Below are 18,163 nucleotides of genomic sequence, written 5' to 3'. Positions count from 1 at the left end.
ACCAGCTGTCACCGATCGAGTTAATGAGCTATTGCAGGTGGTCTTAATGACATAGGTGTGGTGAGGCATAACCCAATGACGTCCAATTCTTCAAACTGTTGAACAAGAAATTGTCCTGTTCCATCACTACAGGATGCGGCAACACACCTGTATTTCTCTATAACGTCCCTGTGTTTGCCATGAAAATTATGGACACACACACACACACACACACACACACACACATATATATATATATACAAAGATGATGTGACTTACCATACGAAAGCGCTGGCAGGTCGATAGAAACACAAACAGACACATACATACACACAAAATTCAAGCTTTCGCAACAGACTGTTGCCTCATCAGGAAAGAGGGAAGGAGAGGGAAAGACGAAAGGAGGTGGGTTTTAAGGGAGAGGGTAAGGAGTCATTCCAATCCCGGGAGCGGAAAGACTTACCTTAGGGGGAAAAAAGGACGGGTATACACTCACACATACACACATATCCATCCACACATATGCAGACACAAGCAGACATATTTAAAGACAAAGAGTTTGGGCAGAGATGTCAGTCGAGGCGGAAGTGCAGAGGCAAAGATGATGTTGAATGACAGGTGAGGTATGAGTGGCGGCAACTTGAAATTAGCGGAGAATGAGGCCTGGTGGGTAACGGGAAGAGAGGATATATTGAAGAGCAAGTTCCCATCTCCGGAGTTCGGATAGGTTGGTGTTGGTGGGAAGTATCCAGATAACCCGGACGGTGTAACACTGTGCCAAGATTTGCTGGTCGTGCACCAAGGCATGTTTAGCCACAGGGTGATCCTCATTACCAACAAACACTGTCTGCCTGTGTCCATTCATGTGAATGGACAGTTTGTTGCTGGTCATTCCCACATAGAATGCATCACAGTGTAGGCAGGTCAGTTGGTAAATCACGTGAGTGCTTTCACATGTGGCTCTGCCTTTGATCGTGTACACCTTCCGGGTTACAGGACTGGAGTAGGTGGTGGTGGGAGGGTGCATGGGACAGGTTTTACACCGGGGGCGGTTACAAGGATAGGAGCCAGAGGGTAGGGAAGGTGGTTTGGGGATTTCATAGGGATGAACTAAGAGGTTACGAAGGTTATGTGGACGGCGGAAAGACACTCTTGGTGGAGTGGGGAGGATTTCATGAAGGATGGATCTCATTTCGGGGCAGGATTTGAGGAAGTCGTATCCCTGCTGAAGAGCCACATTCAGAGTCTGATCCAGTCCCGGAAAGTATCCTGTCACAAGTGGGGCACTTTTGTGGTTCTTCTGTGGGGGATTCTGGGTTTGAGGGGATGAGGAAGTTGCTCTGGTTATTTGCTTCTGTACCAGGTCGGGAGGGTAGTTGCGGGATGCGAAAGCTGTTGTCAGGTTGTTGGTGTAATGGTTCAGGGATTACGGACTGGAGCAGATTCGTTTGCCACGAAGACCTAGGCTGTAGGGAAGGGACCGTTTGATGTGGAATGGGTGGCAGCTGTCATAATGGAGGTACTGTTGCTTGTTGGTGGGTTTGATGTGGACGGACGTGTGAAGCTGACCATTGGACAGGTGGAGGTCAACGTCAAGGAAAGTGGCATGGGATTTGGAGTAGGACCAGGTGAATCTGATGGAACCAAAGCAGTTCAGGTTGGAGAGGAAATTCTACAAAACGAGGATAATGGAATGTAGTCGAATTAAGTCGGTTGATGCTGAGGGTATTAGATTAGGAAATGAGACACTTAAAGTAGTAATGGAGTTTTGCTATTTGGGGAGCAAAATAACTGATGATGGTCGAAGTAGAGAGGATATAAAATGTAGACTAGCAATGGCAAGGAAAGCGTTTCAGAAGAAGAGAAATTTGTTAACATCGAGTATAGATTTAAGTGTCAGGAAGTCATTTCTGAAAGTATTTGTATGGAGTGTAGCCATGTATGGAAGTGAAACATGGACGGTAAATAGTTTGGACAAGAAGAGAATAGAAGCTTTTGAAATGTGGTGCTACAGAAGAATGCTGAAGATTAGATGGGTAGATCACATAACTAATGAGGAAGTATTGAATAGAATTGGGGAGAAGAGAAGTTTGTGGCATAACTTGACCAGAAGAAGGGATCGGTTGGTAGGACATGTTCTGAGGCATCAAGGGATCACCAATTTAGTATTGGAAGGCAGTGTGGTGGGAAAAAATCGTAGGGGGAGACCAAGAGATGAATACACTAAGCAGATTCAGAAGGATGTAGGTTGCAGTAGGTACTGGGAGATGAAGAAGCTTGCACAGGATAGAGTAGCATGGAGAGCTGCATCAAACCAGTCTCAGGACTGAAGACAACAACAACAACATATATATATATATATATATATATATATATATATATATATATATATATATATATATATATATGGAAACATTCCACGATATATATCCCTGAAAATGATATTTTGTTTACATATTTGAATTTCCCATGGTAAAATGGTTTAGAAGCACACACTTTAATATCAGAAATAGAACCCTTGTTGAACAGTGTAATTAGTGCAGTATCCCAAAAATTAAAAGCAGATTTCTACTTACAAAAATCTTGGTTCACATAATGACATTAAATTTATTAAGATCTACTTACCATCATTAGGTGAGTAAGTGGTTGTCTTGGCCCCTAGATCATTAAGAACTTTTTGCCAAAAGGCAAGAAATTGTGGAGTTTCATGAACTAAGACTAGCTTTTTCCGGCTCAATAACTGTCGGGAACCACCTTTACGTGTCCTCTGAACTGCACCAAGATCAATACCATTTCCTACATAGCGTTCATCTAAAAGTGACCAGCCCAGTGGTAGGCCATAAGCATTTGGTGAACACATATCACCCTGAAACACAAGAATATCTTACTATGCTTTAAATACATTTTACAGGGAAATTGCAAACAACTCAGTTTTCTGCAACTGGGTGATAGAAACTAAAGTCTTACGAAATGAAAAAACTTACATTATAAAAAACACAGTTTATTCGTTTTTTTTAACATTTTAAGGATATTGTGCAAAAAGCTATCTAAATATCAGTCTCCAAACCAACTTAGAATTTGTGGCAGTGTTTTAGTGACTTGTAATTGCAAGTACTACTCTAATGTGAAATTAATCATAATGAAACAATAGTACAAGGAAGGTTGACAATAACGAGACAAAAGTGAGGCCACACATGCGTTACGTCAACGTGTCTGTAAGCTCACCAGAGACAGAGGAATGAACACTGAATGAGATGCAGTAATTCTGGAATAGCTCCAGAACCCACATTTACAGATTTATGTGTCAGGGCAGGAATTTAGATTTGAGTCTAGCATTTCTCAAATTCAATCCAAAATTTAAGACTTGTATAATGTTACTTGCTGTATGATAATAGAAAAACAATGAATGTGAGAAATTTGAAAGTAAGTTGAAGAATAAAGGGCAGAATAGTACACAGGAAATAGCAACGTACATATATGACTGTATTACTGTTATTTCATTGTTGTTTCTTATCTATTATATTTCTCTTATTAATTTCACAACTTCTTTGTTCAATTCAGTGCCTACCAATTTTGTTTTCTGTGAGTCCTTTGTTTGCATACTACATAATATTTCAATTTTTCTGTGCACCTCATTGCAATAGATGACTTCCTTATTGATGACAGTGCAAAAATATTGTATATTTGCATCTTACTGTTCAGTTTTCTCCTTTAATTCTATCTAATGAATTTGTCTTCATCCTAACTTTTTAAGACCTGCAGTGATTGCGTTACTTACAGATTACCATAAATAATTTGGAGATGAGATCACATGTTGTACTCAATTTTGTCCCACTCTGGCAGCATTTAACAAGTGTCCATCTCTGTTCTCTGAATCAGTTTGATTAATCAGAAAATGCTACCTATTGTCCCTCACCCTGGCATCAGTGTTTATTTGCTTATTCCTGATTTCAAGGCACTGGAACCCAACACAACAGCAGGCAGTGCAGCCAGTACAGTGTGCAGCAGACAATGAACCACTGAGACACAAAGGCTTACACTTGCTCCAGTGGTCCGTCACCAAACCAACAATGACTGCTGCTGCATGGTCTAGAATGTACAGCAGACAAGATGAGTGACACTTTTTGCTGTAGTTGCATCCTTCACCCAGTACCCACTGTTCAACAGTCATGCATCACTGTTGTTGCACAATTTCTCACTTGAACTCACATGATGATACACACTTTCATGACATGCCTCTTCTTGGCCTATGCGTACACCATCACTCAGAAATCTTAATTGCTTATTGTTATTCTTGAAGTTTTTCCAAATAAGTGAACATTCCATACATTTCTGGACATTTGGCTAGGACACAGTTACTTATCTGACCCCATTGTCTTTCCTGATGAGTTGAACTAATATAAATTCTCAGGTATTCATTCAAGTGAGCTCATTGCAAAGGGCAACATTTCACTGAAGATTACTATCATCACAATCATTACCATCGTGTTGAGATGGCACCAATTCCTACTTTTACATATGGTTCTGGGTCATGGTCTACCTCTCACACTGTTACAGAATGGGTGGAGAGGGGAGCCATTGCGTCAAAAGATTTCAACAGGTATTAAATTACACTCAGAAATCAGTGACCAGCACAATGGCTGAAAGGTTTTCTGCCAAAATATCAAGTGATGAAATATTGGTATCCCAGCTCAGTCGTTATTTCAATGCTGATAATCTTTTAGATAAGAATAAATTCATCTTTGAGAACTAAAATTTATTTTTGTTTTCAACCAAATAAGTTTTTATACATCTTCAGTGCTCTACAAGAAAAATAAAAGAAATAGTTGTTCGCATAACTGTATTAATACTCACATTGGCTACAAACAAATGGACATAGGTGACATAAAAAGAAGTGCTAATACTGCATCATTTACTTGTAAGTTTCATGAATATTAAGTTAACTTAAAATTTCTAGTACTACACACTATGGATCACAAAACAAAATATATAGTGTTATGGAAACAATTAACAGCAAAGTGCTTGTAAAAAAATCAGTTGCAAAAATTTTTGTGATACCTATTCTTTCCACAGGATAAACAGCATTGGTGGAGCATCACTTATTGCTAATATAGTGGTCAACACTTTGTCTAATTTCAGTGTAGTTAGGGTTATTGTTTCTCAGTGCAATTTTCATAAATCTTAGTGAACCAGAAGATATGACTAATAGGCTACCACACACAGAAAAAGTATTCACACAAAAGCTTCTACATTCTTATGAGTATCTGTAATGAAAGTACACACATTTACTACATAAAAGAGGCAACATTTCGATATGCTTCCTGTCATTACCTTTGTTCTTTGGATGACAAATTCATGATTAATAATCTTCACTGCTTTGGCTAGGCAACATATATACTTTGCAGTTAGGCAAGGTCGATTAGCAATAAGAATAGTATCACGTAAGCGGTCCTCAGGAACATCATCCAAGGACTCCAGCACAGTGCCACCTCCAGCTTCCAACTGCATTCTCAAGCGGTCTTTGACGAAACGATAACTGCTGAACTCTCGCTCACCTGTTTGACAATGTAAATAATTCAATCAGACAGAAGAAAACAGATTGGTACACTTTCATAATTCTGAACTTCCATTTACAAAGTGATAGCTTATGCAAGTAGCATAAGGAAACTGCATGTTCTATATAGTTATATATTAAAAGAAAAAGACAGTCTCACATGTATTGAACAGTAAACCACACGAGAGACTGCAACCTATTGGAAAGAACTACATCTGGTTTGAAAACCACCACCAGCTTTAGAGTCGGAGCCAAAGTCATCCAGCAAAGAATTCAAGACTGTAACTGTTGTACATGACATGCCAAAGTTGAGTGGTTGCTGTTACAAGGAAATAGTCACAAAACCTTGGTTATAAATCAACAGTAAGTGGCTAATGACATATAAATATTATCATTTATTTACACGTTTCTGTTTTTTTATGCAAATCTTTTGTATAAAATGTGTTGTAGATATAAGAAAAGGGGGGAGAAGTTGTAAGATGCCGATGCTAATTGTAGTCAGCAGTGCAGAAGCTCTACAGTGGTAAAGGGACAAATGCAGCAATGAAGTAGGCAGTTAAACGATTCTCCAACAGCCATTGGCTACAATTTAACCACTGTTAGAAAGTACTAATAACACAGTTCATTTGTCGACATTTAATGGTTCCTAAGTGTTTAGTATGGGCTTGTGGCACATATGTCCAGATTTTGGTCCCAAGCATATTGGATATTTGAGTATCGGGTGGGTGAATCAATTTTGTAGTGTTACTTAAAGTCATAATAGGGAAGACATCACATCAGGTCATGGAAGAACATGTGATTATAAATTTAAAGCTGTTCAAGTGATTGGTATATTCAGTTAATTTATGATGTGGTAAATGAACAAAATTCAACTACTTTGGAAATTTAGGGATCCTCTAGAAGGAAGGAAGTTTAGGCTGCGGACACCTTTAGTGACCACAAACTGCTCGTTTCATCAGGAGCAACTCAAATATGAATAATAGTGATGTATAGAAGAAATATTTTGTTCAGAAATATCTTGATTTATTACTGATACAAAGTAGTTTGCATATGCAGAGCCTCATGTATTCAGATTGGTATCTGCTAGTTAACGTGGGAAGTATTCTGATCAGTTTTCTTGGATGCTCATGCACATCTAATACTATAGCAGGGACTACTTTTGAGCAATGGAAGAGTTTGTGTTGCTGATGGGCAGTTTTATCCCCCAATCATAATTATTACAGAGTTGAAGTCTCCATCTTTGTATATTGTCTAAGGAACCATTAAAATACAAAATACGGAGTTATTAGTCACATGTTTCTTAAGCTGGATTGATTTTCGACAAAATTCTTATAACCTATAACTGGAAAAGTAATTTAGCTAGAAGCCGGCACCTGACGAGTTGAGAATTATTTTATTTTTATTAACCAGATATTAAGTGGTTGTGGCATTAATATTTTATAGGCAAGACCAAGTTGGGATTCAGGACACTCTGGAACTCAAGAGGATTTAATTCAATCAAGCAGGAATTCACCCCCCCCCCCCCCCCCACACACAATTATATCAGATCAGTATCATAATAAATTGACCCTGTCTCTGACTAGGGAGTCATTATATGTCTGCTATTTTGCTACATCTGATAACAAGGGAAAGAGTATTACCAAAATCTCTGTATAGTGGCACTACTTTCAATGTCTAATGGGAAGAGTTCCAGTATGTACCAGCTACCAGTATGTAGCCATAAGGTATTTGAAATACATACAAATATGGTAAGGCCAAGTTACAAACTAGTAAGTATTTAACTGTAACAAGTAAGAGATAACTAGTAGCTTGCCGTAATTACAAGCAATCTGATTTGCTTTTTGAGCACAGCATGCTGAAATTTTATGTTTGTAATATCACATTTTCTAAATATATGAATGCATATGATGTGAATAACTGGGCAAGCAGGAAGCGAATCAATAAAACCTGTAACAATATAAGCATTCTCATGCAAAAGATAAAAATGAATGGTCGCTGGTTATGACTCTACTATGTATGGATTGGTTAAACCTACAGACTAATTGTGCAGCGTCACAAAGGTAAAACTAAACAAGGAAGTGGCAGGGCATACTTTGAGATAGTATATGTACAAATTTAAACTTCAAATGTAAATAAATACAGCTTAAAAACACTGATATACAAGTCACTATCCTGAGGTCTCATCAAGCAATTAGTAGCGAAGGAGGGAGGAGGATGAGTAACTATCTTGCACAGGCCCATGTGATAGCATCCTGTAAGGGTAACACTGAAGACCTTGACAGTAATGAAGACAAAGAGACGGATCTCTGTACAGCAGAATTATTGGAAGAGGAAAAACTGTCAACAAAACACACTTACAGTCCCTGATCCTAAACCCCCATCAGAAATACTAAACAAAATCTTGATTATAAGCAATCATGATCTGTAAGAACAGAAACAACTTCAATCCAGGTGGTAAGGGAACCACCTGACAATGAACAGCAGACAGACATTCGTATTCTGGCTTATCACAATCACAGAGAAAATCACAGCTGTCTAGCAATCTACCAGCAAAGAAAGCTATGTACACTGGATCCTTCAATATCAACACCCTACATCAGTCAGGCAAAATACACAACCTCATATCAGAATTGTATCAACAAAGGACACAGATAGTAGCTCTTTAGAAACATGCTTCACAGATGAGAACACTAAAGATTAAGGTGACTACCATATCTTCAAGAGCAAAACAGACAAGCAAGTCAGAAGAAATGTCACAGTTCTCTTGGGTATGGCTCTTGTCATAAATAATAATATAGTCAGCTCAATCAAACAACACAATGGGCGTGCAGTGTGCGAATAAGAATATCAGATTGATCATGTAGCCCTTACATATCATTCACAAAAAGAAGCTCACAACATGCAAGTCCACAGAGGTGCAAACATCAACTTGGATCACTACCTTGTGCATGTCAGAATAATGTTTATCCCCAAAAGAACACACCGCAAGATATCAAACCTTTGATAATTTGACACAAAAAGAATCCAAGAAACTAATATAAAAGACAAATGAGAGAAAGAAACCGCAATAACTTGGGAACAGCTCCAAACCAAGGATAAACAGCAAGCCACAAAGGTAACCTCATGGGAAAAAGAACATAAAACATCCTTGCTGGGATTCAGAATGTGAGGAAGCTCCCTAAGAATGAAAGAAGGCCTTCTAGAAAATGTAACAGTAATCAATAACCTGAGACTAAATAACACTTTGTCAAGATCAGAAAGCAGGTGGCAAATTTAATCAGACAAAAGACGATACACGTGAAAGAAAAAACTGGACTCAATTGAAAAGAACTACAGAGAACACAACACATATGACTTTTACAAGACATTCACTGGAAAGACCTGTGGATACACTTTACAGAACATATGCTTCAGTAAAAAGAATAGTAGATTTGCTCTGACTAATCATGACAACTGAGAGAGCTAGTGCGGTACTTCTCTGAGCTTCTCAACTGTATATAACAACCTCCAACATTTCCCAGGGAGACTACTATACACAAATACAATACCAGCTCTCATTAACCCACCAAAGGTGATAACTTCAAACTTAGGCTTAAGAACAAGAGGCCACTTGTATGGGGGAATAGCATTGAAGCTCACAGGCACACACACACTCTTAAGAATGTACATAAATCATCATAGATAATTGACAAACAGAAGAACAGCCAGAATTTTATAAGTGCTCATTTGTCCACCTGCTCTAAGAGAAGGGTGTCAGGAGAGATGTAAATAACTACAGAGGGGTCTCTCTCCTTCAAGTCACATACAAGATATTCTCATCACACTTACTTCAAGGAACACAAACACAGCTTGAACATAAGAACAGCAAATACAAAGTGGGGTTTCTATCAGGATGCTCATGTGCACAACAACTCTTCAATCTAGTAACAATCCAAAACAGCCCCATCATTTACACTTTCATCTACTTAAGAAGGCGAGCAGGGCCTAGACCAAAGACATTAAGCCTCATCAAGCAAACATTAACAGAGTCCGAATTAAAGCTAATGTGAGATACCATATATCAGAACTATTTGCTATTCACCAAAGAGATAGACTGTCACCTTTCCTCTTCAATCTCCCCCTCAATAAAGCCATTATGGCACGGGAAAAAGAATTTAAAATCCGTAAGTCTCTGGAAAATACTCAGCTCTACATTTAGATCTACATACGTAGTCTACAAACCAGCATTCGGTGCGTGGCAGAGGATATCCTGTATCACTACTGGTCATTGCCTTTGCTGTTCAACTCACAGATACGATGAGGAAAAAATGACTATCTACACTCCTGGAAATTGAAATAAGAACACCGTGAATTCATTGTCCCAGGAAAAGGAAACTTTACTGACACATTCCTGGGGTCAGATACATCACATGATCACACTGACAGAACCACAGGCACATAGACACAGGCAACAGAGCATGCACAATGTCGGCACTAGTACAGTGTATATCCACCTTTCGCAGCAATGCAGGCTGCTATTCTCCCATGGAGACGATCGTAGAGATGCTGGATGTAGTCCTGTGGAACGGCTTGCCATGCCATTTCCACCTGGCGCCTCAGTTGGACCAGCGTTCGTGCTGGACGTGCAGACCGCGTGAGACGACGCTTCATCCAGTCCCAAACATGCTCAATGGAGGACAGATCCGGAGATCTTGCTGGCCTGGGTAGTTGACTTACACCTTCTAGAGCACGTTGGGTGACACGGGATACATGCGGACGTGCATTGTCCTGTTGGAACAGCAAGTTCCCTTGCCAGTCTAGGAATGGTAGAACGATGGGTTCGATGACGGTTTGGATGTACCGTGCACTATTCAGTGTCCCCTCGACGATCACCAGTGGTGTACGGCCAGTGTAGGAGATCGCTCCCCACACCATGATGCCAGGTGTTGGCCCTGTGTGCCTCGGTCGTATGCAGTCCTGATTGTGGCGCTCACCTGCACGGCGCCAAACACGCATACGATCATCATTGGCACCAAGGCAGAAGCGACTCTCATCGCTGAAGACGACACGTCTCCATTCGTCCCTCCATTCACGCCTGTCGTGACACCACTGGAGGCGGGCTGCACGATGTTGGGGCGTGAGCGGAAGACGGCCTAACGGTGTGCGGGACCGTAGCCCAGCTTCATGGAGACGGTTGCGAATGGTCCTCGCCGATACCCCAGGAGCAACAGTGGCCCTAATTTGCTGGGAAGTGGCGGTGCGGTCCCCTACGGCACTGGGTAGGATCCTACGGTCTTGGCGTACATCCGTGCGTCGCTGCGGTCCGGTCCCAGGTCGACGGGCACGTGCACCTTCCTCCGACCACTGGCGACAACATCGATGTACTGTGGAGACCTCACGCCCCACGTGTTGAGCAATTCGGCGGTACGTCCACCCAGCCTCCCGCATGCCCACTATACGCCCTCGCTCAAAGTCCGTCAACTGCACATACTGTTCAAGTCCACGCTGTCGCGGCATGCTACCAGTGTTAAAGACTGCGATGGAGCTCCGTATGCCACGGCAAACTGGCTGACACTGACGGCGGCGGTGCACAAATGCTGCGCAGCTAGCGCCATTCGACGGCCAACACCGCGGTTCCTGGTGTGTCCGCTGTGCCGTGCGTGTGATCATTGCTTGTACAGCCCTCTCGCAGTGTCCGGAGCAAGTATGGTGGGTCTGACACACCGGTGTCAATGTGTTCTTTTTTCCATTTCCAGGAGTGTATATGCTTCTATACAGACCTAGTTTGTAATATCTTATCATCATGGTCCTTACACAAAATGTATGTTGGTGGCACTAGAATTGTTCTAAGTGAGCTTGAAATGCCGGTTCCCTAAATTTACTCAACAGTGCTCCTCGCGAAAGAACTTCACCTACACTCCATGGATTCCCATCTGACTTCCTGAAGCATCACTGTAACGCCTGCATGTTGTCTGAAGCTACCGGTAACAAATCTAGTAGCCCACCTCTGAACTGCTTTAATGTCTTCCTTTAAACAGGCCTGATATGGGTCCCAAACACACAAGCAGTAATCAAGAATACGTCGCATTAGAGTGCTATATGAAGTCTCCTTTACAGACAACCTGCACTTGCCCTCAATTCTCCCAATACACTGAAGTTAATCATTCCCCTTCCCTACCAAAATCCTCAAATGCTCATTCCATTTCTTACCACTTCGCAAAACTATGCCCAGATATTTAAAGGACATGACTATACCACACAAGGCACTAGTAATGCTATATGTGAATATTATGAGTTTGTTTACCCTACTCATCCACATAACTTTCCTTCTTCTACATTTAGAGCTAGCTGAAATTCTTTACACCAACTAACAATTTTGTTTAAATCATTTTGAATCCTTCTAAAGTCATTCAACTTCCCATACAAACACAGCATCATCAACAGACAACTGTTCACAGCTGCCCATCCTGTCTGCCACATCATTTATGTATATAGAAAACAATAGTGGCCCTATCACACTTCATGGGGGCACTCCTGATTATACCACTGTCTCTGATGGACACTCACCATCAAGGTCAAGCCACTCACATATCTGGAAACCTATTCCATATGCTCTTACCTTTGTTAACAGTCCACAATAGAGCAACGTGCTAACACTTTTAGGAAATCTAGAAATATGGAATCTGCCTGTTGCCCTTCATCCACGGTTCGCAGTGTATCGTGAGAAAAGGGCAAGCTGAGTTTTGTTAGAGTGATGCAAAATGTGTTGGTTTGTGGCCATAAGCTTCTTGGTCTCACAGAAATTTATTATGTTCGAACTGATAATATTTACAAGAATCCTGCAGCAAACAGATTTTAGGGATATTGGCATGCAGTTCTCCGCATCCATACTTTCACCCTCCTTATAGCCTGCAGTCTCTTCCAGTTGTTTGGGACTTTGCACTTTGCGAGAGAGAGTGATAAATTCAAGCTAAGTGATGAGCCAATGATGTAGAATGCTCTTCGTAAACCTGAACTCGGTTTCTATCCAGACTTGGTGACTCATTTGTCTCCAACTCTTGTTTCTCTGTGCCAAGGACTGCGTCATCCATAAGGGAGTGTGCTCAATTGTCAAATGATGGTATGTTTAATCGATTTCTTAAATGCAAAATTTAAAACTTCGGCTTTCCTTTTTCTATTTTTGTCTGCCACACCAGACTGAACAATGGGTGGCTGGATGGAAGCATTAGACCCACTTCATGATTTTACATGGGATCAGAATTCTCTCTGGTTCTTTGGAGATACTTTACTAAGGTATGATGATGGTAATTGTTGTATGCTTCATGCATACATGTTTTCACAGATGCATGAATCTCTACTAACCTTTGCTCGTTATTATTTGCACATTCTAAATCAAAAAATAGTGCCGCCATTTTGTAAATTACTTATGGCTGCTACATTCGAAGATGAACAATACAGAATTTGTAATCACTTTGTTGGATACTGTATGAGAATGCAGTGATCGAAACTCGGGGCGGAGAAAAAAGCTCGTCTTCAACCTTTTTTTCGATAAGGAGACTGGTACTATTTTTGTTCATATACTTGTATCATCTCCAAAAAAATACAAATAAAAATTAGTGCCTCCAATGCCAGGACCCTGCCAACATTTTCTGTAAACAGTGTTGTTGTCCACCCAAGGTTCATCAATATAAAGAAGTTTCTGTCTTGCTCCCTTAATTTCCTTGCTGATCAATTATATCACTTCTCTTTACCAGAATCTTTCATTTACTTACAGATCTTTTCAGGTAAATTCCATTTCACGCAGTGTCTTGTGTAAAGCGTCATTCTGCCAAGGAAAATGGATATATATATATCTCGTCAGGCTTGTCTGACATTTGGCATTACCCCCAAAGGCCTCACACTTAAAGTTCCTATCTCTGGCTGCAACCCTTCTTTCCATCAGTCTCTATACCAATTCCAAACTGAACAATCCATTGCCCTCACCCACCTAATCCTTCACCTAGACATCAACTCAGCCAATGAACACACCCGTCAACTCCTATCCTTAATAAAAGTCCTCAATCTTTCCTCTCCCACATCCACACCGGCTGTTCAGAGCATCCTCCTACAGGCCAACCGCAAATTAAAACAGCATGCCACCCTCCACCTTAAAAAACTATCCAATCTCCTGGTTTCCCACCTCCGGACAGGCAACTCACTCACCCTTCACAACCTTTCCAGCAAACCTCAAGCTCCTCTCATTGCACACAAACCCAGTCTCTCCCATCTACTCAATCTCCCACTTCCAGCTGCACTCCCTCCAAAACCTCAAAATTCCAATCAACACAATCTGGAACCACAACACCCTAATTCAGTAGTTAACCTTTCCTCCAAACCTCTCTCCCAATCCGAAACCTCTGTCCTATCCAAAGGCCTCACCTTCAGCCCCACTCCCAGATTTAACCAAACAGCCCTGGTCAAAGATTTATTGTCCTACACTCGTACTCTCTGCTGGAAATATCACTTTGCCATGAAGAAAAATGATCCTAATCCTACTCCTAATGATCCAACTCCCCAAGACACTATCCAAATTGAACCCTGCCTGGAAGAGTTCCGTCCTCCGTCACAGTGGGATCCACCTACTCTTCCTCAAAATCACCCCCTCCAAACCTTCCAGGAATTTCTGACTTCCAGCCTTGCCTTTCAATCCTTCATAAAAAACCTTAATCCTACTCCCAACATCACCACTGCTGAAGCCCAAGCTATCCGTGATCTGAAGGCTGACCGTTCCATCGTCATTCTTCCGGCGGACAAGGGTTCCACGACAGTGGTACTTGATCGTCGGGAGTATGTGGCTGAGGGACTACGTCAGCTTTCAGACAACAGCACATAAAAAGTTTGCCAAGGTAATCCCATTCCTGATGTCCAGGCGGAGCTTCAAGGAATCCTCAGAACCTTAGGTTCCCTACAAAACCTTTCACCTGACTCCATCAACCTCCTGACCCCACCGACACCCTGCACCCCTACCTTCTACCTTCTTCCTAAAATTCACAAACCCAATCATCCCCCCCCCCCCCCCCCTTTGTAGCTGGTTACCAAGCCCCCACAGAACGTATCTCTGCCTACGTATATATATATATATGAATATAATAGAGGGAAACATTCCACGTGGGAAAAATATATATATATATCATTTTCCTTGGCAGAATGACGCTTTACACAAGACACTCAAGACACTGCGTGAAATGGGATTTACCTGAAAAGATCTGTAAGTAAATAAAAGATTCTGATAAAGAGAAGTGATATAATTGACCAGCAAGGAAATTAAGGGAGCAAGACAGAAACTTCTTTATACTGATCATTGTACTGATGAAACTTGGGTGGACAACAACACTGTTTACAGAAAATGTTGGCAGGGTCCTGGCATTGGTGGCATTAATTTTTATTTGTATTTTTTTGGAGATGATACAAGTATATGAACAAAAATAGTACCAGTCTCCTTATCGAAAAAAGGTGGAAGACGAGCTTTTTTCTCCGCCCCGAGTTTCGACCACTGCATTCTCATACAGTATCCAACAAAGTGATTACAAATTCCGTATTGTTCATCTTCGAATGTAGCAGCCATAAGTAATTTACATAATGGCGGCACTATTTTTTGATTTAGAATGTGCAAATAATAACGAGCAAAGGCTTTACTGACGTATTAACCGTTGGTTGCGAAAGCTTGAAATTTTGTGTGCGTGTTTGTGTTTTTTTTTATTGTGTCTATCTACCAGCGCTTTCCCGTTTGGTAAGTCATGGAATATATATATATATTTTCTTATTTATTTACCCCCCCCCCCCCCCCCCCCCCACACACACAGCCATGGTAGTCTAAATATTAAAAACTTTATGAACTTGCCACAGTCTTATTCTACAGGGGATTATGCATGTCCTTAGTGACTTTATTTGCAAGTAAATTTTACTGTTTATTTTTATGGATCCATGTATTTGCCTTTGTAATTTGTAAATCCCGGACATACAGTTTTATACTCGTAAATACAGTTACCAGCTATTTCCTTACTAAAAAATTTGAACACAGTTCTGTGACAAGTACTGAACTGTAGGCGCTGAGTCTTGCCAAGATTCAAGGCTAATCCTTGAGTCTTGAAGCATCTACTGATGTTCTCAAATATTTAATTAGCTCTATTTTCAATAAGGAGACTGGTACTATTTTTGTTCATATACTTGTATCATCTCCAAAAAATACAAATAAAAAACTGTGTCTTATGAAACTGCAAATGGAAGATCATTTATGCATGTCAGAAACAAAATTAAACCCTGTGGTACACAGAGTCCAACTGCTTTAAATTCTGAGTGTCTATCATTTAAATGACTGACATGGAACTGATACACATTGTTTTCCGCCATTCAGATGAGATAAAAATGTGCCTACTATTCTGTAATATTTTAAATTTTGCGTTAGGACATCACAGTTATATTTTACAATACAGGTGAACTAAATTTGGTAAGTGTGACTCTTTTCCGGATTATTCACTGATTTACAGTACTTGAGTACACATTTCATCGATTTGTTTCTGAATTGGTAGTGTTGTGTTATAAAGTCACAGACAGTAGGAAAATATCAACACAATATCAAGATTCCTGCATATTGGGCTACATGCAATACAACTGGTGTGCTGAAGGTGGTCTGGTAGCTGCATGCTAATGAAGTACTTCACCTCATCATCGATTCATAACCTTTCTTGACATATTACTGCTCGAGGTGGAACCTTTTCATCCCCCACCGCCCTTCTCCCTCCTCCCCCCCTCCCCCCTCTCTCAGTACCTCTTTATTTTATTAAAACTTTTATTATTATTTGTTATTGGCACTTTATACCTTTTTTGCAGTACAGATAATGATATCAACAGCCCTACATCCTAATAAATCAATTTTTCACAGTTGAGTCTAATAATAAGGAGCTGAAACATGAACTGGGTATACACAGTCAGATGTCAGCTGGTCTTTATTCACTGTGTACTAAATATGTCTCATGAGATTTTTCTGTAAATTACAAAGAATATCTTCAAAGTTATTTCAGTGAATCAATACTATAATAATAATAATAATAATGAACATAATAATAATGGTATTGGTAGTATTAGTAAAGTAGTACCTTCTGAATCCGAACAGATTTCATGCACCTTTTCGTAGCTTTTGTTGGGCTCAAAATCTACTGATGTCAGCAAAAAAATCATTCCTTCAAAAATTTTGCTATCTTTGGGTGGAATTGGACCCAGGGTTTCATCAAGCTCAGTAGACTCTGAAAAAGAAGTCAGATTAGTTTTCCCAGATGGATAAAATACAAATGAAAGACAGTGCATATGTTTTTGAGAAACAAACATACATATTGTTATTATAGACTAGGAAAAGATGTAATTTGAAATCAGAACATCTTTTCCTTCAATATATTTGGTACTGTTCCTGGAAGCAGACAAGAAACTAATAAACCAAATATCCATGATTATACAAAGTAGTCCATTCTCTCTTTTCAATATAATTTTATGGAATCTATAATTGATAAATTATACCAAAATGATACAATGAGATATGTGGGTTTACACACTAGAAAACAGCGGGAATTTATGCAATACTGGAGATACAACTAACTCATGAAACAATCACAAATGTGAATATCACATACATTACAACATAAAGGAATGCAATGAATAAGGAGAGGTACTGTGGTATCAGACTCTGCCAATTGAAATTAGGCTTCACAAAGGCTTATTTGGCAGGGATATGGTACTCAAAGATACTATTGTTGACGAGGTCACACACTTTTTTCCAAAGATTGCTTTGTTCACTTTTCCTTGTAAAAGGTCATTCATACTGTGCCCTAAGTGTTGGTTGGTTGATTTGGGGAAAGGGACTGAACAGCTAGATCATCGGTCCCCCTATGTGATATATCTGGGCTGACCTGAGAGGGGAATATTATGAACTGCAGATAAGAAACATTGCACACAATATTCCCTTCATCAATATGTCCTCTGGTATTCCAGACAAACTGTCAATAGCTTTCTCTAATTCTACAACTGCTACAAATGTATGTTCGCCTTTCTTCAATCTACATTCTAACGTAAGTGAGGGACTAGTATTGCCTCACATATTCCTACATAGCCCCAGAACCCAAACCGATCTTACACGAGGTCTGCATCTACTAGTCTCTCCATTCTTATGTAAATAATTTATGTCAGTGTTTTGAAATGATTTATTGCACTGATGGCTCTGTAATATTCCAATGAGTCTGGAAGTGCCTTTTTGGAATTGGAATTATTACATTCTTTTTGAAGTCTGATGGTATTTCCCCTGTCTCGTATATCTTACATACCTAGTGGAATAGTTTTGTCATGGTATGTTCTCCCTAAGATGTAAATAATTCTGTAGGGATGTTGTGTACTGTAGGTCATAGCTTTGTCTCTCAGTGTTCTGTCAAGTTCCTCTTGCAGCAAATAATCTGATAAATTGCACATATCTATCTACTGTAAAATCCTTCCAGCTTAGAGCTTTCCATAGATTTAAGGGAAGTCTTTTTCAATGGGTTCTTGAGGCAACTAAAGAGGCCAGAATAGTACAGAGGAGCAAGAAAAGGAAGAGAGAAGATGAGGAACACACAAACCAAGAATATTATG

General features: G+C 40.2%; 1 protein-coding gene across 1 annotated transcript in view; it reads right to left on the bottom strand.

Annotated features, from left to right (window-relative positions):
* LOC126187801 (TP53-binding protein 1-like) overlaps window positions 1-18,163 on the bottom strand; it is a 352,433-nt gene that overhangs the window by 34,694 nt on the left and 299,576 nt on the right. The window contains exons 18-20 of the mRNA XM_049929085.1: window positions 16,648-16,794; window positions 5,311-5,534; window positions 2,605-2,845 (exon numbers count right to left, since the gene is read on the bottom strand). Of these exons, the coding sequence (XP_049785042.1) occupies window positions 2,605-2,845; window positions 5,311-5,534; window positions 16,648-16,794 (612 nt within the window). The remainder of the gene's footprint in view (window positions 1-2,604; window positions 2,846-5,310; window positions 5,535-16,647; window positions 16,795-18,163) is intronic.

The sequence above is a fragment of the Schistocerca cancellata genome, chromosome 5 (assembly GCF_023864275.1).
Source record: "Schistocerca cancellata isolate TAMUIC-IGC-003103 chromosome 5, iqSchCanc2.1, whole genome shotgun sequence".
Taxonomy (NCBI): domain Eukaryota; kingdom Metazoa; phylum Arthropoda; class Insecta; order Orthoptera; family Acrididae; genus Schistocerca; species Schistocerca cancellata.
This window is presented reverse-complemented; position numbering and strand designations above follow the sequence as displayed.